At 39.5% G+C, this 20,808-nt stretch overlaps 1 protein-coding gene across 1 annotated transcript in view; it reads right to left on the bottom strand.

Moving 5' to 3' along the window:
• Positions 1–19,053, bottom strand: part of PON2 (paraoxonase 2) — a 29,604-nt gene extending 10,551 nt beyond the window's left edge. The window contains exons 1-3 of the mRNA XM_007982113.3: positions 18,812–19,053; positions 8,908–8,978; positions 826–881 (exon numbers count right to left, since the gene is read on the bottom strand). Coding sequence (XP_007980304.1) covers positions 826–881; positions 8,908–8,978; positions 18,812–18,948 — 264 coding nt within the window. The 5' untranslated portion in view covers positions 18,949–19,053. The remainder of the gene's footprint in view (positions 1–825; positions 882–8,907; positions 8,979–18,811) is intronic.
• Positions 19,054–20,808: the final 1,755 nt, after the last annotated feature.

Below are 20,808 nucleotides of genomic sequence, written 5' to 3'. Positions count from 1 at the left end.
GAAGGGTGTAAATAAACTTAGTGACTTTTCACTTATGATTGACTATTCAGGGGAAAAAAGAAAGCAAGCAAAAGGGCAAGGTTGGTATAATATTTGAAAATAAATAATAATGGCAAGAATATTTGCTTCAAGTTGAATATGTAATAGAAAGAGGAGTAGCTGCTGTATTTAAGATAGTATAATGTTAGTATTGAGTATCCACAGTAAGACCTCATATATCCCTTTTAATAACGTACATTTAAAACACAGATTGTGCTGGGCATGGTGGCTCACTCCTGTAATGCCAGCACTTTGGGAGGCTGAGACGGGTGGATCACCTGGGGTCAGGTGTTGGAGACCAGCCTGGCCAACATGGCAAAACCCTATCTCTACTAAAAATACAAAAATTAGCCAGGCATGGTGGCAGGTGCCTGTAATCCCAGCTACTCAGGAGGCTGAGGCAAAAGAAGTGCTTGAACCCGGGAGGCAGAGGTTGCATTGAGCCGAGATCGTGCCAATGCACTCCAGCCTGGGCAACCAGAACAAGACTCTGTCTCAAAAAATAAAAAAATTTAAAAAAGGAAAAAGAAAACAAAACACAGATTGCGTTGGAATATTTTAGTGCAATGCAGTGGGGAAATAAAGAACACTATCTCAATGGGCAAAGAGTCTTCATCTCTACATTTAGAAAAGCTGGAGGAAGTTTTCTAAGATCCTGTTTGACCTCTCTTTTCTTCAGAATGCATCTTGGAAAATGAATTTTAAAAGCAAGTTACTGTTCTACAGCCCTCATCAAATCCCCTTGTATCTCCTCTGCTGAATTTGGGGAAGGAAGAAGACACTCACCGCACTAAAGAAAGCCAGACCATTAGGAAGTATGTCAATATCTTCAGAGCCAGCTTCTGTAGGTTTAAGTAACAGATAAATGTCATGTTCAAGTTCTGTTATTTGTTACATAGAGCATAACTGGGACTTTGTTTACTTTATCAGAGTGACTGTATCTTTAGGGATGGTTCTGATGTTTTTTCCAAGGAACCATTCTTTTTAATAAATGTCAGTTTAAACCCCTTCCTGAAGTGAACTTCTGACTTTAAATGTTAGATATTTTATGTTTACTCAAATCAAAGTCAAGTTATCACCACATTTCCAGCTATAATACAGAAAAAGTTGACATCTGTACACTCTTATGATAAACATCCAGATGTCCGTATAAAAGTAATTGACATCAGGGGAATATTACTTTCTGAAGGAAGGGCTCATAGGCATTTAACCATGCAAATATCCTTGTCCTCTTCTTTGCTCATTCAATCTGAAGCAAACAGACATCTTTCTCATTAACAGAGGTAAAACACCTGGGATTATATAGTCCTTCTTTTAAAAACAGTGCCTACTTGTTCTCATAAGCAAAGAAAGCTTTTCTATTTAATCTTTAAATTTAGGCTTTACAGAAAAAAACTAGCAGAAGAAAATTAATGAAAAATACCATGCACCTAAGCCAGTTGAAGCTTCTCACTACTGTCTCTGAGGCAGGCTACAATTACTATTGATTGTTTATTGATTGTCTGCAGTACACTCCACACAGCACAGAAAATAATTAGACATAAGACTTTCCCAGCAGTCTCACTGTATAAATTCTACAGACAGATAACAGACCCAAACACAAGAAAAGAAGAATAAAAATGGCCTAGATTAAGCCAAACCATGACACATTCTTTGAGTCTACAAAATCCAATCTTCCTCTTTCAGACTTCTCCATAGGATTTCTTCAAGATTATTTCTAGGTTGTCAAAACCAAACAGCATCTATCTATGCAGCCATTTTGGTCTTGCTTCGTGAGTTTGCATTTAGCCAGTTGCCTCCAGTGTTGCTTGCTCCATCGTAGTGCAGAAAAGCAAAACAAAATAAAAATGCCAAGAACTTCACATTGTAAAGATGACCCATCTGCCTGCTCCTCACAAAGAAGATACATAGAAATAAGCTTAAGCATGGCATAGTGGAAGGGTTCTCAATCTGGGGTCTGTGGATCCCTTTTGGGCTTCAAAGCATCTGTGAACCCTCTGAAATTCTAAGCAACGCAAAATGTCTCATGTATGCACACATGAGAATGTTTCTGTTAAAAGGGTCCCTGATTTTCATCAGATTCAAAAAAGAGACTGCGATTCCCCCAAAAAGGTTCAGAACGACTAGACTCTAGTTCCACAGTGGTTGTCCACTGATAATAAGAATCAGGGGAACACTACACTACATACACATGTATACACAGCACATACGCATGTACACACACACACATGCACACACACACACACACACAGAGAATTCTAGTCCAGGTTTTGCTTTTCAGTCCTATTTAGTAGAAGCTCAATTAATTAAAATTTGTTTTTCCTGAAAATTATTTTAAAAAATTTAATTTCCATGTATACAATGCTTACACACATGGAAAAAGAAAGGATATATAGAAAAAATTAACTATGCTTCTTTGGGTGATAGGATTATGAATTATTTTTATTTTTCTTTATCCTTTGTTTAAAGTTTTCTACAAAATTTTATATTTTTTAATAATTAAGGAAAGAGAAATCTTTTTTTAAAAGAAATACATTTATTTCAACCATATTGTAACTTCTGTTTAACTCCATTGCCTAATTCCAATGGAAAAAAATGTCTCCATCTGTAGCCTTCTTTGAAATATTTTCCAGATCTACTCCCCTGTCATCATTTCTATAGCCACTACTGCAGGAACGTTTCATCACTGCATATCCCCTATTTTTTGTGATTACGTCAAGAGCAGTCAATGCTAGAGAAATTTTTGCTCCTCTAATTTAATGATAATAACTATCATACTTAGGTACACCAAGTACCAGGCTCCTTGTAAATACCCTGCATACAATATCTCGTATGATTTCATAATACTAAGAGCCAGTATGATTATCTTTTGTTTTAGAGTGAGACTATGGAGGCTTTGGAAAAGTTAAGCAATTGCTCAAGGTCACAAACTGGGAAGCTGGAACTCAAAGCCTTTGGTCTGACTTAAAAGCAAACAAAATATTCAAGCTAGAATTTACTGAATTTCCTCTGTCAGAAACATCCCCTGATTCCTCTGTAAAGCCACTTCCTCAATTGTGTCAATTCCATATGTTGTCTTTTTCCCCTAAAGTTTTGCTTCCATGCCTCTCACCAACATCTGTACCAATGAATATCCTGCACTTTTCTTTAAAACCTCTTTCAAAACCTTTTCTTTCTTTTTCGTATTTCAACTTATTTTATTTCAAAACACACTTAATAAATCTTTACTTTTTTATTCTAGTGATATACATTAATTTCAACATTGCATTCCAGTTGATATTTATGTAAATATGTAAAAACTTAATGTGGACTGATTTGGCACTGTTTTTCACTCTTATTGTGTGCTTGACTCTCTCCCTCCCCTTCATTGGTTCTCTCTCTTTAAACTTTTTATTATGGGAAATAGACACAAATAGAGAGAATGGTGTGGTGAACTCTTATATACCCAGTACCCACCTTCAACAGTTATCAGCTCATGGCCAGTCTCGTTTCCCTTGCAGTCTTACCACTTATCCTCATCCTGGGTTATTTTAAAGCAAATCCCAGGCATTGTATTATCCCTAAATATATTTATACAAACCACAATATCATTATTACACCTAAAAATTCACAATAATTCCTCAATATCATCAGAAATCTAGTTAGTGTTCAAATAGCCAATCATTTTTAAAAGGTGTAGCTTTAAAAAATTTACAGTTTATTTAATTCAGAGTCCAGGTAAGATCCCACACATTTCAATTGATGGATGTGTCTCTTATTTCTTTTAATCTACCCCATGTCAGTCCGTTATTGCCTGTGGGCAGGGGACTTAGCTCCCTGGGTGCACTGAGAGCTTTTGGTAGCCAACACTCAGGGAAGCTGGGAGGATGTGGGAAGGGCATCCACTGCATCCACTGCTCAGGGGAATTAGGGGGAGAAATTCCAGGCACAAGGAACAGCATGAGCAAAAACCCACGAATGGCACAGCACAGCACGTCAAACCCTTTCTTTAGAAAGTCTCCTAGCTTATCACATTTAGTTTCAGTATCTTATTACTTTAGCAATTATCTGTGTCAGAGGTGGCCAAGTGTTCACCAGCATCCATGTTCCCCTTCTTCCTTTTTAGCCTTTTTAGCAATAGACACGTAGCAACATAGCTATAGATAACATATCCCACCCTTTCTGGCTGACAGATGTGGCCATATGTTTAAGTTTTGGTCAATAGGATGTGAGAATACAATATATATGCAACTACTGGGTAGAAAAAAAATCTATATAAATTTTATTTCTACCCCTTCCTGCTGGGAAATGGCAACAAGCAGAGTTCTAGTCTTAGACGAAGATAGCAGTGTTGCTTCATCAGCATTTGCCCCTGAAGGACCACATGGAACACAGTCACCCAACTACCCTAGGCCATTCGCTTACCTTAAGACTGACGGGAGAAAAATAAAAATAAACTTACCTATTTTCTAAGCCACTATAATTTTATAACAGCAACTCATCCTTTACTATACCCAATAGAGTATCCCATATGTAATGTAATGTATTATTTTCTACTTTTCTGGTTCATTCATCAAGTATATATATTAACCACCCTGGGAAAAGACACTATATTGGAAAGTGAATTTGCAAAAGTTGTTTAACCTCCTTGAGCCTCAGGTCCTTATCTGTTAGAAAAAGAAAAGACGTATCTATATCTCACAGTGGTTTTTTGTTTTGTTTTGTTTTCCTTTTCTCCCATCAGTAGACTGTAAAGTACTTGATTATAAGGGTTACAGACTTTAATGCTTTTTCCCCCCAATCTCCCAAGCAGCAGTTATTGTAAAGGTCTTGATTGCCAAGTGCATAAAATTGTTAGTTATCTTGAGAAAGACAGTCCATTCAAATTTTGAAGGCCAGACATTTAGAAAATAAGATTTTTTAACTTTTAAGCCTCAAATAAACTAGCTCTTGACATTTTAATTTTTAATATGCAGGTGTTAATCTGGCAAATCTTGGGTATATAAAAGCTTAGTTTCTGTCTGTAAGATACACTGGGAAGGAATTTGTAAAAAGGACTAAATAGTGAACTTACTTTCTGCCCCACAGAAGGCACACATCCTGTATGATATGTAGTCAATAACTATGATTTATTAAAACAGACACAATATGATACGATATATATAAAGCACCCAAAAGCTGCACATAGTTCACTTCCAGTGATGGTGACTGAAGCACTGTAGTGTGTGCATATGTATGTGTGTGTTGATGGGAATCAAGGGCAAGGGGGAAGGAGGGTTCTCCTCTTAGAGGGATTAGTTGGCCTCAAGTGCATAGCTACTACTGTTTTCAAAACAGAAAATAAGAAACAGCCCTCTCTATCATAAAAAGTTGCTTTTGCCTGTATAGAAACGTGTGTCCAGCACATTGTTATTCCTTACTGTCAAAGACTTGTGAATAAGTAACTGTTGTTAAAGATATATAACCACAAGTTATTATTAACCATTATGCATCACTAACATAGCGTTTGACGAATGTTCATATGGTGTGTGCTAACCACAGGGCAAAAGCAAAAAAGCAAAAAAGCAAAAAAAAAAAAAAAAAAAAAAGCACAATTCTAATTAGATCTAAAAATGTATCCCAAATGTGTTTCTAATCACTCATCCTCTCCGCTCTGTTGCCTTCTGAAGTGCCTCAGAGGCATTTAACACTTCACAAGAGGGGCCATAGGTGACATATTTCCTCATTCTTTCCAATTCCAGACAGCAGCTCACACACATCACAACATAAAGGTCACAAACACAGACAGATGCCTGTTCAGAATACAAATGTTGCTGGGCTTGTTTTTCTCTGAGGAGTGCTCCATCCCAGTGAGTTGTAAGAAGAATGCACTTGGCAGTCTGTCATGTAACATGGCTGGTTGTGCCCTATTGTCTACTCTGAGACTTGTATTCACAGAAGGTGGGCTTCCCAGGGCCAAGGGCTGTTTAATAATGTGACAATTATTAACTCAGCAGCAAAAGTAACCTAAGAGATCACTGGCCCAACCTCCACCCTTGCCCAACATCTTTTACTAATGCCATCTGGCTTTTGCTGAGTGACCAGTTCTGAGAGGTCTCCTCCTGATTGCAGCTGGAAGGCAAGATGAAGCTGCTAAGTTACTTGGGACTCTTGAACTGTCTGCATGATCCAGCACAGATGTTGTCAATCTGCTATCTGTTATATGTTTGCCTCCTCCCACTAAGTGTTTGGGCAATTGAAAGAAAGAAAGGAAATTCCAGGAGAGCCAGTCAGCCAGTCTAGGGGATGGGAGGTAGAACCGGGGAAATACAAAAGTATCAATGAAAAAAAGGAGAAAGAACACATAGGAAACAGATGCCTAAGGAATGAGAGGCAGAGCAACCTGAGGAAGCTGATTTAAAAGAAGAAAACAAGGGAGGCAAGCAAGGGATTTGTAGAGAAACTCTGAAGGTTGCACTGTCAGGTGATGGTTTGTTTTCACTAAAAGAGTGATGAGAACCCTGTCTGTAGTGAATGTGGTTACAACTATGAGATACCAAGTTTATTACTGTTGCCAACTTGAGACCAATTTAGCAATGACTGTCAAAACTTTAAACACATATCCTAAGGGAACAACAATCTCATTGTCAAGGATGTATTCTACAGATAAACAAATGCAATAGCAATGATGTTCACTGATCTGTTCATAGTTGCAAAAAACTGTAACAACCCAAATGTACATTAAAAGAGGACTGGTTAAATAAATCATGGAATGTGAAAATATTAAAAAGAACAAAGTAACTATATATGCTGATGTGGAAAGCTGCTCACACTGTTTTAGGAATGAAGCAGGTTGTGAAATATTTACACTAAAATTCTATTTGTGAAAAAAAGTCAATATATTTGTTTGCATATGGACTGAAACTATCAGGAAAGACAAAAAGCTAGTTTTGAAATATTATGCATAATTTGACCCCATTTATATTTTTAAAAATTATGTATAGGAGTATTCATAAAAAGACAGAAAAAGATGGAAGGACACTCAAAACTTGTTTAACAATGTTACCTATTCTGAGAGGAGAACATTGCCATGTAACCTGAGTTTTAATTTCTAAAGAATAAAACAAAATATTAAATTGTCTCTCCTACATCTAGAGAAGGATGTTATTATAAAGGACTAGAAGGGACCCAATGACAGTGTAGTTATTTCCACACTGTGGCTCTCAGAGTAAGATTATAAATAAATGGTCCCAGGCTTTTTAAAGTCTAAAACCTTCAGTCTAATCACAAACTCATCATTATAGGTGACAAATACAAAAGCCAACTTTGCCTAAGGTCACATTATGGCAGAATAGAACTAGAAACTAGATATTTTGACTTCTAATTCTTTTTGTTTCTAATCATACCATGAACCGTATCTAAGGAAAGCCAATATTGGCTGGGCTCAGTGCCTCATGCTTGTAATCCCAGCACTTTGGGAGACCAAGTTGGGAGGATTGCTTGAGGCCAGGAGTTCAAGACCAGCCTGGACAACATAGGAAGACTCTGTCTCTACAAAAATAAAAAACTAGCCATGAGTGGTGGCATGTGCCTGTAGTCTCAGCTACCCAGGAGGATGAGGCGGGAGGATTGCTTGAGCCCAGGAGGTGAGGGCTGCAGTGAGCCAAGATTGCACTACTGCGTTCTGGCCTAGGTGACAGAGTGAGGCCACCTATCAAAAAAACAGAACATTTTAAAAAAAAGAAAGCCAATATTTACTGTTCATTGATAATTTAAAAACAGTTACTATGAGTCTATTATGTACTAGGGATATGTACTTAGTAGATGACAAAGGGTAAAAGACAGCAAGACACGGACTCTACTTTGGAGAAAAACTGCAAACACGCCAGAGAGACCCTCAGTGCTGGAGAAGAATCTGGACAGATCCCTCCTTATCTATAGCAAAACTAGGGCTTGCTCTTAGGAGCCCCTCCTCAAAGACTCAGGCTCCACAATACATCCTACATAAAGTCAAGGGAAGAGGGAGACTCTCCCCCTCTGCAGTGACAGCTTAGAAGGTAAAATAAACACAAGTTTTTACAATACATATTGTGACGTGCTGGTACATTAGTCCGTTCTCACGCTGCTAATAAAGACATACCTGAGACCGGGTAATTTACAAAGGAAAGAGGTTTAATTGACTCACAGTTCCCTGTGGCTGGGGAGGCCTCAGGAAACTTACAATCCTGGTGGAAGGTGAAGAAAACACACCCTTCTTCATATGGCAGCAGCAAGGAGAAGTGCCGAGCAAAAGGAGGGAAAAGCCCCTTATAAAACCATCAGATCTCATGAGAACTCGCTCATTACCACGAGAACAGCAGCACAGGGTAACCACCTCATGATTCAATGACCTCTCACTGGGTCCCTCCCACGACACATGGGGATTATGGGAACTACAGTTCAAGATGAGATTTGGGTGGCGACACAACCAAACCATATTGGTCAGTTACATGTTAGCCACAAGATAAGATCCTAGTTACAGAGTAGTGAGCAGGGTAAATGCTGTCACTGCCTACATAAAGCTTCCTTCACTAGCTGATCACGAGGCTCACAGAACACAGACTGCAGCGGCCATACCTGACAAACAATACAGACTTGACAAAAATAGTTCAGAGAAGTCACAAAACAAGCAAGAAATCAAATGCTAAACATAGAATTACACACAAAAAAGAATAATTTACAGTGACGGTAGAAAAGAAGAATAAACAGAGGGTGCATGAGATCAAGGGGTTGACCAAAGAGGTTTTTGTTTATCCAATGTGATTTATCCACTGGAAAACAGTAATTTCACGCTAAAATACCATTAATGAGTGTTTTAATGTTAATGGTCAAAAAATGCAATGTTCCCAACAAGCATTTTCACATACATACCAATTCCTTTAATCAGGTGGCAGTTTGGAAGGTCTACAGATTCTACTTCTCTTGAGGCTTTAAGTCGATTTCTGTTACAAAAAAATATATATATATTTGTTTATGTATTCTCTGCTTTGTTTTAGAAAGGGCTTAAAGAGGCTCGCAGCAATACATAAAACAGCGTTTTAAGTCTAAAGCAGATGAAAGAGAAAATAGAAAAACAAGGGTAGGAACATAAAACTGCACCAGAAATGAAGTTAAAACAAAAAGGCCTATTGCAAAGTTCTATATACTGATATGGGTTTTTTTTTTTTTTTTAATTTTAAAGCCAATAACTCAACCAATAAACCTTATAATGCAAGTTCCTACACAAATGTAAACACAGCACCAGCTCACATTTCTCACAGTGTTGGTGTTATGGGAAAAGAGTTCCAGATGTAGAACCAGAAGCCCTGTCTTCCTTCTGAAGAGTCAAACAATGAAAAATGACTCTAAGCGTCACACAGAGACTGTAAAGAAGCCAAGAGAAAATGACATTGCTCAGAGCCTGACATACAAAAGACATCCCACAAATAGTTACTAACAAAAAAGAGAAGAAGGTAGCATCCCTATCACAGTATTTTTTTTTAAAATAAGAATCTGTTTATCTTATTTCAACAGCTTTTAGGGGTACAAGCGGTTTTTGGTTACATGGATGAGTGATACAGCAGTGAATTCTGAGATTTTAGTGTACCCATCCACGACAGCATTTACTGGAGTAGGAAGGATGGAGAACACCAACTAGTTTTGTAACTACTTTAGCAAAACTATTTGCTGTTGTATATCCAGAAAATTAAAAGGAGGAAATAATAAGAGAATGTTGAACTCTAATAGGATGTCTTCCCCCTCCCTCTCCACTCTAAAGGGCCGGGAAGCAGTTTGGGGCAACACCTGTGGGACCTTTGGTTTTGAAGGCCACATACTATTGGCTTTCCCTTCTCCTCTCACATTTTTTCACCTTCTCTGTTCTCTAGAGCCATAAATAATAAAAATAGCACCTTGTAGAAACTTCACATTTTTCAGTGGTTCCCACATACCATACATTTAAGAGACAAAATAGCTATTTGCTGTGTGTCCTTCTCCTGTGCATATCCCTGACAGTTTCTGAGGTCTAGACACTGGGGAAGGCTTCTAGAGTATGGTGCGGGCAACCGTGTCTTCTAGATAACCTAGAACTACTCACAGTTTGTACCAACTACACATTTTGGCAATTCATATCATACATAAAGTTTCTAATTAAAATGTTAATCAGTATGTATTTGAAATCATGTAACTTAAATAATATTAAATCTTTTGAAACTATAGCAATAAGGCAAAAAGTATAATAAATCAATATTTAAATATAATAAAAATATGATGCATTAAATGTATTAAATAATACAAATTTTTAAATAAAGCATTAAAAAATACAATAAATCTCACTCCTATGTGTCACAGAAGTGATTCAAGAGAGGAAAAATAAGCTAGAAAACCAAATACTACATGTTCTCACTTTAACTGGGAGCTAAACAATGAATGGTGCACATGGACATAAAGATGATGATGGTAGACACTGGGGACTACTAGAAGGGGAAGGGAGGGGAGTGGACAAGGGCTGAAAAACTATAGGGTACTATGCTCACTACCTGGGTGATGGCATCATGTTCCCCAAACCTCAGCATCACACAATATACCCATGTAAAACCTGCACATGTACCCCTTGAATCTAAAAAAAAAAAAAAAATGAAATTATAAAACAAAGAGAGAGAGAAAAAACAAAGTTTATGTAGCCTAATGTGGTAGTAATCTTAATTGTGATGATGAGGATGACACTCATGATAATCATGGGTGGTCAAAGGAAATAAATAACAAAACACGTATAATTTACTGCTGTTCTAAGTGATTTACCTCCATGCATTCATTTAATTCTTCAAACAACCCTATAAATTCATTTAATTCTTCAGATAACCCTATAAATTAGGTAGCATTATTCCAATTTTAAAGATGAGAAAACTGAATCAGACAAAACAATGTTCCCAAGGCTCAACTTAGCCAGAAGTGCTGGAAGCAGGGGAGTTTTTGCTTTAAACTACTCTGTACTTTTCTCAGAAAGAAGTAAAGGGATCTGTGTTCTTGTCTTAGCAGTGAAATTGCCATGACCCTTGGCAGGTCAGTTAATCTCTATAGGTGTCAGTCTTCTTTACGGATAAAATAAGCATGAGCCTAAAACACCTCCAAGATTCTACTAATGTTATATGACTCCAGAAACAGATGCAGCTACAAAGCAATAGGTTATAACTGCTGTTTGTACACTAAGTTTTAGTATCATGCATTGGTTTGGAGATCAATTTTACACAACTTACTACTATGCCTATTTGACTATACAAAAATAGGAATAATGATGTTTACCATCTACCTTTTTCAAAGATAATCTCTTTGGATTAAATACAATCTGTTCAAAGTAATACATTCTGAAGTGATTGGAAAGTTTAATATGGGCTTCCGGTTTCAGAGTCAACTTAGGTTTGCATAAGTAATTGATGCCAAATAGGGCAATCTTTTTCAATTAGCTTTCTTGTACAATATCATGTTTTGATATGCAGCCTACCTGCTATTAACATGGAAGAGTTACGTGAGGGTTGTGCATAACTTCTACTTAACTAATTTTTTTCTTGGCTTTCCTTTTTGATAAAAGAAAATGGGGGTTTTGCCTCTATCCTTCCTGGGCCATTAAGACTTCCAAATTTCTTCAGTTGGAAACTGCCAGACATTTTCTCTGGCAGAACAATCAGTTCCCTGCTTGTTAGTGGACTTCTGTTTTCTGGGTGGCAGACCGTAGTGGCTGACAAAATTAACGCCATTCCCACCCCCGCTTCTTTCTCCCTTGCTGCTTCCATTGTAGTAGTGGGCAAAGCAAATATTTGCTTTCCCAGACTCCCCTGTATTGAGATGTAATCATATGATCCAGGTTTTGGGGAAAGATACTGTGTTCTGGATACAAAGGACAGTCATGAGAAGAGAGCTAGCTGGCATCACTCTGTCTCCTTTCTTCATGATTTAAACACACATGTAGTGCTTGAGACTGCAGTAGCCATTCTGCATCCTTGAGAAAGACACAGCTATAAAGTTAATAGGGAGAGATCAAATAATGGTTCGAAAATATATGAAGAACCCAGTTCCTTGATATAATCACTGGCTCAACGAGCAAGCTCTATATTGGGTCACCTACAGAGGTGTTTGTCACGTGAGGAAAATAAATCCCTCTTTGAATGAACTACCATTAATCTGATGTATGTTAATTGTGGCTGGAAGCAATCCTCACTGGCATCAGATTTAAGAAGTTTGTGTATTTAAGAAATACACATATTTCTCTCAATATAGAGAAAGCTATACAAACCTTTTCGGACTAGATTAATAAGCCTAAAAGTATTCATGTAAAAAAGCACGACATAAATTGTATAAACACATATGAGAGATGATACGAGAGGAGGAACACTCTTTACTTCTGCCAGAGCCTATGTATTCCCTAACACTTCCATGTCTATAACATGCTTATGACTGTGCTAGGTCAGAGATGCATGGCTATTGCCAGTCTGCTGTCAGGCAGGCATCGCTAATCAATAGCAGCACTCTCCCTTTAACCCAGAGCCAGCCTCAGACACACTGTTTCGCAACCACAGGGAGTCTGTTAAAACTGACACTCAAAAGGTAAGCTATTTGCCTTCTCTATTTTAGGTTCCTTTTGTTTTTCTTTCTTTTCTTCTTCATTACAGTTATTTATTAATTATTTCTTCATCACAAACCTATGGTAGGTAAAACACAGGAAACGGTATCTGCTGGCTTCCTTCATTGGTGTCACAATCATTCCCCAAGTGACCCCTATGGAGTCCAGTGACCAAGGAATCCATGAGTAGAATTCAGGGATCCATGAACTTGGATGGGGGAAAAATACATCTTTATTTAAACCTCTAATTCAAATTGAGTATTTCCTTTGATGATGAGTGTACACAACAAACCACAATACTATTAGTAGTATTTGTGACTCTGTCACTAATAGAAATTACAGATACTTTTCTATCGCATTTCAGTTGTAGATAGCTCAAAGTGCTATTTACATTCATAGCTACTTCAAAATATCTGTTAGACATTTACCTACCTCTAGATCCATTTAAGGGTTTAATTTAAAAAGCATATTATATCATAGATTTTAAAATAGTTTGGTAGCAGTATTTAAGTATAATTGGTTTCCTTTGTAATCCTACATATTTTATTTTACTCATTTAAAAACATGATGCTGAGAAGGAATGAAGGCTTCACCAGACTGCCAAAAGGATGTATGGCACAAAGGTTTAAGGAATTTTGCTTGAATTTCATTGTCTTCATAGATGACATTTATTGAGCTGACTGTGTGCCTGGCATTGTTTTAAGCATTCTCATAGTCCCACTGTGGAGCAGGTAGTTCCTCATCCTACAGATTAGAACACCGGGGCACAGAAAAGTGAAATCATTAAACAGTAGAGCTATGAATGAACTCAGGCTACCTGTTCACAAAGCATGAACTCTTAACTAACAGTCATTAGCATGAAATCAATCTCAGTCTTTCATTCAGGAAACAGCAGTACCCTTCCAGAGGAGAATGAGACCAGGGGCTGCTAGCTATTATCTGGTCTCACGGCAGGTAGCAGTAAGGGTGCACCATGCTACGGTGCCAATATGCCCCTGAGCAAAGTGGGAACACAGTGTTACTACCAGGAGTTTCTTTGTGCCATACTTCTCTGGTTTTGAATTTACACACAACTGCTGGGGCTTTATCTCCTATGTGCAAGTGATATAGAAGCCAGGGCTTTATCTTTTATGTATAGCCTTGTAAAAACCCTTTGGAATTCACCCCTTGGACTCTGGCAATACTTGCACTAAGTTACTAGGAATTTGCGCTTAGGCCTATAAACCTAGGGAAAATTTGCTCCACTGGCAGAGAAGCTAGAAGACTGTGGGGAGCTGCGGCCAACTTATTCGGAAACAGGAGACCTGGCTGAGGGGACAGGTTCAGCACTAATTATTCATTAATTATATTATTGAATAATTATATTATTCTGTTGAACTAACTAGTTAACCTCTCTAACCTCAGTATTTACAGTCATAATGTAGAGGGGAAGATATCTATGAAGACTGGATGAAAGCATAAAAGTAAAAGAGCTTTCTGTCCAAATGTGAGTAAATGTATATTTTGGTTTAATATAAAGAAATTTGGCAGGGCTCAGTAGCTCACACCCATAATCCCAGTGCTTTGGGAAGTTGAGGCGGGAGGATCACTTGCGGCTAGAAGTTTGAGATCAGCCTGGGCAACTCAGCAAGAACCCCATCTCTACAAAAAAAATGTATTTTTTTTTTTTTTTTTTTTGAGACAGAGTCTCGCTCTGTCGCCAGGCTGGAGTGCAATGGCTCACTGCAACTTCCACCTCCCGGGTTCAAGCAATTTTCCCGCCTCAGCCTCCTGAGACGCTGGGATTACAGGCATGTGCCACCATGCCCAGCTAATTTTGTATTTTTAGTAGAGATGGGGTTTCACTATGTTGGTCAGGCTGGTCTTGAACTCCCAACCTCAGGTGATCCGCCCACCTCAGCCTCCCAAAGTGCTGGGATTACGGTAATGAGCCACCGTGCCCAGCCGTGTTTTTTAAAATAGCCAGGTGTGGTGGTGCATGCCTATAGTCCTCACTGCTTAGGAGGCTGAGGTGGGAGGATCACTTGAGCCCAGGTGTTCCAGGTTACAATGAGCTATGATTGTGCTGCTGCATTCCAGCCTGGGAGAGCGAGCAAGATCCTGCCTTGAAGAAAAAAAAAAAAAAAAGAAATTTTAAAGATAGATTAAAAAAAAAATAAAGTGTTTACACTTTTGACACACTGACCAGCACACAAGAGTCACCTAATAAATGATTTAAAGGATGGTGGTTTAAAAGAAAAAAAAAAAAAAAGACTGCCGCTTCAGAAGTAGAAACAGACCACATAGCTTCTTGTGGGAATTGTCATTAAAGGTTCCAGGCAGCAAGTAGAACATTCACATGGGTACTCTGGGTGTTCCTGCCCACGCTTAGGTCTCTGATGCACTCAAGCCTCATGATTCATCCACAGCTACGTACCTTGACACCAGGAACTGGCCTGGGAATATTTGTATACTGTTATTTTCTCCTTTATTGCTTAACTAGGGAGAGGTGGAAAAGGAGGGTGTGGAATCCCAGTTACAGTTTAGAAGAAGAAAGACAGCTTTGATGACATTTATCCCTCTAGGACATCCTTATACTAAAAATTGAAGTGGGCAACCTGGGGAGAGAAATAACTGTCTGTCTGGGGACAGAAATTGCCAAAGCACCATCTCTAAATATTGAATAATCAAACAGTAGTTATCAGATTAAAGCAAAAAAATCAAACATAAAGCCTCTGTCTCTTCAACTTCCTCTGAAGAGCCTTTCCTTATGAGGAAGTGGGAACTTGCTTTTTTTTTTTCTTTTTTTTTTTTTGAGGAAGTCTTGCTCTGTTGTCCAGGCTGGAGTGCAGTAGCTCAATCTTGGCTCACTGCAACCTCTACCTCTGGGGTTCAAGCAATTCTCCTGACTCAGCCTCCCAAGTAGCTGGGATTACAGGCATGCACCACCACACCTGGCTAATTTTTGTATTTTTATTAGAGGCAGGTTTCACCATGTTGGCCAGGCTGGTTTTGAACTCCTGACCTCTAGTGATCTGCCCGCCTCAGCCTCCCAAAGTGTGGGATTACAGGCATGAGCCACTGTGTCCGGCTGAACATGCTCCTTTTTAAAACAGACTCTAAAGGTCACCAAATTCTGTAAACAGAAGGCACTCTACTATATGACAAAATACAGGGTACCCAGTTAAATTTTAATTTGAGATAAACAATGAATGATATTTCAGTATAATTATGTCCCAAATTCCACGCTTATGCTAAAAGTATGGTAAGTATTTCATACTTATACTTAAAAAAAATCTATCTGAAATTCAAAGTTAACTGGGTAACCCACATTTTTCTTTGCTAAATCCAGCCACCCAACATTCTCACGTCAGCCCATTTGGGGCTTCACATATCCAATAAAGTTACCACTTTATAAAGTCACTGCCCAATAAAGTATATCACAGTCACATAAAGAAAAGTTGCATCAAATTGTAAAGTAGGCCGAGGGTGGTGGCTGATGCATATAATCCTATCACTTTGGGAGGCCGAGGCGGGAGCATCACTTGAGGCCAGGAGTTTGAGATTAGCCTGGGCAACAAAGTGAGACCCTGTCTCTGCAAGAAATAAAAGTAATAGCTGGGCATGGTAGCACGCATCTGTAGTCCCAGCTACTCAGGAGGCTAAGGAGGGAGGACTGCTAGTGCCTAGGAGTTTGAGGCTGTAGTAAGCTTTGATGTACCACTGTACTCTGGCTTGGGCAGCAGAGCAAGGCCTTGTCTCAAAATAAAAAACAAAGAAAAACAAAAACCAACCAAACAAAAACCTGTAAATAAACTATCCGGTGCATCTGTCAATAAGTTTTACTTACTTTTTCATTTTTTTTTTTTTTAGATTCGCAGCTATAACTTTAAAACCTTAAGATTAGTGAGAAGGGGAAAAATTTGACTGTTGAGGAAACTTCCAACTTGCAGAAAAACTGGTGGCTTACACATTAGTGACAACATAATAAGCTTGTAAATTTTGGTGGTCTTGTCTTTCAAACGGAGAGCAGGACAGATCATATACAAAGTCATCCAACTCATGAATGTTCTGTAGAGCACAATGGGCACTACCTAACATGAAAAGTAAGGTCAACATGTCCATTTCCTACCCATGAGCATTCTTTCCTCAACTCTCACTGCCATCTCAGCCACCACACTCTTCCTCTTTGCATTGCTTTATCAGTAGATGAAACTACAACCATGGGACAGTAGAGCTGTGGCACAAACTCTGGTAGTACTTTTGACTTCTCCCTCATCCCTGGGGTTCCAGAATTTGGGTCCCTGTTATCGTCTCTGACCTACTGCAATACCTTAACCAGCTTCCCCATGTCCGCTCTCTATTCTAGTAGTTCTCAACCTTGACTGCTCATTAGAATTATTAGGAGTGTTTTTAAAAATAAAAAATACCACTGCTACTGTCAGCCACTGTTCTTACATTATGTACTTCCTTATTTACCTGTGAACCCTGAAGCCACCTTGCCAAACAGTACATTATTCCATATCACATTTTAGTTATAATGAAAAATCTCTGGTAGGTAGACACCACAGTTTATAAATTACCAACTCAAATTTTGTTTATTTATTTATTTATTTTGTAGAGATGGGATCTTGCTATGCTGCCCAGGCCTGTCGCTAACTCCTGGGCTCAAGCAGTCCTCCAGCTTAGGCCTCTAACAGTGCTGGGATTACACGTGTGGCTGTAGATTCTGATCCAGATCAGCTGAATCAGAATCTTTGGTGGTGCCACCCAGACACCGGCCCTCCAAGAGATTCTAATGTACAGAGAACCATTGCTCTATTCCAATCCCCCCTTCCAGGCTTATCTCTATAAAACACAACTAGTTCTATTAAGTTCTTGTTGAAAAGCAAAACCCACCAATATTTCCCTTTTGAAGGACTATTGGGCCTATCAAAGTGGGGCCCCATTTTTCAACTTATATTTAATGGCCTCAAAACCTATCCTTCCCACCACCCTACTATTCTCATCTCCTGACTTTATGCTCCCTTCAAACTGGCCCATTTGCTAGTCTTCCAACTTCCCACCTTAGTCCCTTTGCTCCTGCTGCACTATGCATTTGGCATGGGCCCCTTCATGCCTGTATGTGTTGTACCCACCCTTCACGGTCAGGTCGAATGTCTCTTCCTCCTGGAACTCCACCTTCAGGGGATGTAATCTTTCCTCTTTAAGCCTAAGGGGTTCGTTTGTGCCTGTCCTTAGGACATCCTAATTTATACATTTACTGTATTTTATTTCTCTCTTCCCCTGTATTAAACTCCATAAGGGTCGTAGTCTACTACAGGAGCCTAAGAGAGAATATCACACATACCAGGCGCTCACTATTTCTGGAACTCTTTTGCATGAGGCCTATAAAATTTTAGTTGAGGCAGGGCAGGACAGCTCACACCTGTAATCTCAGCACTGTAGGAGGCCTAGGCCAGAGGATTGCTTGAGCTCAAGAGTTAGGGACCAGCCTGGGCAATATAGCAAGACCCCATCTGTACAAAAAATAAAATAAAACAAATAAAAAATAAACTTTGAGTTGGCAATTTATAAACTGTGATGTCTACCTACCAGAGATTTTTCATTAAAACTAAAATGCGAGATGGAATAGTGTCTGCACTGTCTGGCATTCTGGCTTCAGGCTCCCCTTGTGAATAAATAAAAGTAAGAACAGTAGCTGAATATTTCAAGTGTCTTTGATCTACAGCTGAAGTGTTTCTCAAACTATGCAGAAATGGGTGGAGAACAACTTTATTAAAGACGGGGCTCGTTTGGGCAACAAGGAGAAGCAGCACCAATGACCTGAAATAAATCTTCATAATTAAAGTTTCAATGCATGAGTAGTCGTTTTGTTTTCAGGTTTGGCCCTTGAGTAATTGTAAAGCATTCTCTTGTCAGCCTAAGCAGAAGAGAACTTTATTAGCAGCAAGGGCTTATAAACTTTCAAGAAAGTGTCACGATTCACTCCAAACTTTGCTAGTTTTTTCACTAGAAGACGAGAGTCGGGGTGACTAGGGTTCAAGTAGCTGGGGGAGGGACGGCAATCAAAAATTCTCCAACCCCGGCCGCAGGGCAGGTCCCGCAGGAATCCCTCCCCCAGCCTGCGCCCTCCCCGCACCACGCGGCCACCCCCAGCCTGGGGACCAGCGAGGAGGGGCGCGCGGGAGTCCCACCTACCTGAGTGCCAGGAGCCTCTCGCCCAGGAGCGCCAGCGCGATCCCCAGCAAGCCCACAGCCACCAGCCGCCCCATGGCGCGGAAGCCGGGCGCGCTGCCTTGCTCGGGCCTGGCCGGCAGCTCCGTGGGCGGTGCCATCTTCCCGGCTAGACAGTGCCGGCCGCGCTCCGCCCAGTCCTCCGCCTAGGTCGAGTCCCTGCGCCGGGGCCGCGGAGGCTCCGCCCTGGGCCTGGCGCTGGTCTTTGTCCTCACAAACTTATTTACCCAGATACCTTCGGGATGGCCCTGACACGCCTTACTTTAGGCTCCTGACGTGAAACTTTGAATTCCTTCACCTCCTTTTTCAAACAACTCACCCGAAACCCTCTAGGAGCCCGCATACCTTTCTCGTTTCCCTAGTCTTCAAACACATTTCTCACTCGCTGTTCCAGTGAGAAACTTACAGAGAAAGCTGCTTGTGGGGGCTGGGGACGGTGGCCAAGGGAGGGAAAGTAATGGGATGCGTCTTGTAAATATTTCACTTTGGAATCACTACTTTTTATAACAGGATGTAGTTGCAAAGAAATAAAAATCCTGTGTCTCGTAATACTTTTTTTTTTTTTTTTTTTTTTTAACATGGTGTCGCTGTATTTTAGGCTGGAGTGCATTGGCATAAGCACAGCTCACTGCAGTCTAGATCTCCCGGACTCAAGGGACCCACCAGCCTCGGCCTCCTCAGTAGCTGGTACCGCAGGCACGCACCATTACACCTAGCTAAGTGTGTGTAAGGTGTGTGTGTGTGGTGTGTGTGTGTGTGTGTAGACCGAGTCTTGCTGTGTTGCCCAGGTTGGTCTCAAACTCCTGGACTCAAGCCATCCTCCTGCCTCAGCCTCCCAAAGTGCTAGAATTACAGGTATGAGCCACCATGCCCAGTCTGTATTAATACTTCTAGACTACAGACTTAAGGACTTAGACACATCTTTTTCATCCAAACTCAACTTAATGGGAAGAAGTGTAGTTTTTTTCTTTTCCTTTTTCACTCTGACAACCGTAACATGAAGGAATAATTTAAAATACAATTTTGAAAGTATAAAATGAAACTTACCCATCAAGATTGATACCATTACAATATATTAGTACATCTGAAATAAGTTTTTAATGCTTTTTAGTATTTCATTGCCACCCTACAATATGTAGGCAGAAATGGTCACACTTGACAATTTTCAACAATTATCAGTTTTATAAAGAACCAGTAAATAAAAGTAGATGCCAATTTCCCACCTGCCTCTCACCAAAAACAAACAAACAAACAAACAAACAAACAAAAACTCTCTCTTCCTCTATGTGTGTGTATCTCTGCTTCAGTCCTAAGGGATATTGGATTACACTGGATGGTAGAAAGAGAAGTAAGAAGTTGTCCTTTGAAAGTCCAGGAGGCATTACCTTTTTTGTGTCGTGGAGCCTTCTGGCAGTGGTGAGCCTGTGGTTAACTTCTCAGAATAATGTTTATAAATGCTTGCAATAAAATGCATAGATTTTCTCCTGTGTGTTTCATGAAAAAAAGAAAGAAAAGAAAAATAATTTTTTTTAAGTGAATAAAATGTATAGATTGCAAAGAAAATCAATTATATTGTAAGGAAAAAAAAATAACAGAGCAGTCTGAACTCTGTGAGGCAGGCAAAATTTATCAGGCCCAGAGTGACATGAGTATGGGACTTCGGTCACACCCCAACACCCATGCCTGGGGACAGTTGTTTAAAGATGTTTTGTTCCCAAGTAGCTGTCCCACCCATTAGCTTCATATTCCTGAAATTTATGATACCAAGAATAAAGTATAACCAATCCACAGCTTATGTTATTTTAACGCAAAGAATTTAGGAACTGCCTCTTCCTCCCCCTTAAAAATCTATGTGTAACTACTGCTAATCAGCATGTATGTTTAGGGAAACTTGAATCTATGCTCCTGGGTTGCAGTACTCAAACTTGGCCCAAATAAACTCTCTACTTACGTTAATTTTG

This window comes from Chlorocebus sabaeus, chromosome 21 (genome assembly GCF_047675955.1).
Source record: "Chlorocebus sabaeus isolate Y175 chromosome 21, mChlSab1.0.hap1, whole genome shotgun sequence".
Lineage (NCBI taxonomy): Eukaryota > Metazoa > Chordata > Mammalia > Primates > Cercopithecidae > Chlorocebus > Chlorocebus sabaeus.
The sequence above is the reverse complement of the archived record's forward strand: the minus strand, read 5'-3'. Positions and strand labels throughout refer to the sequence as shown.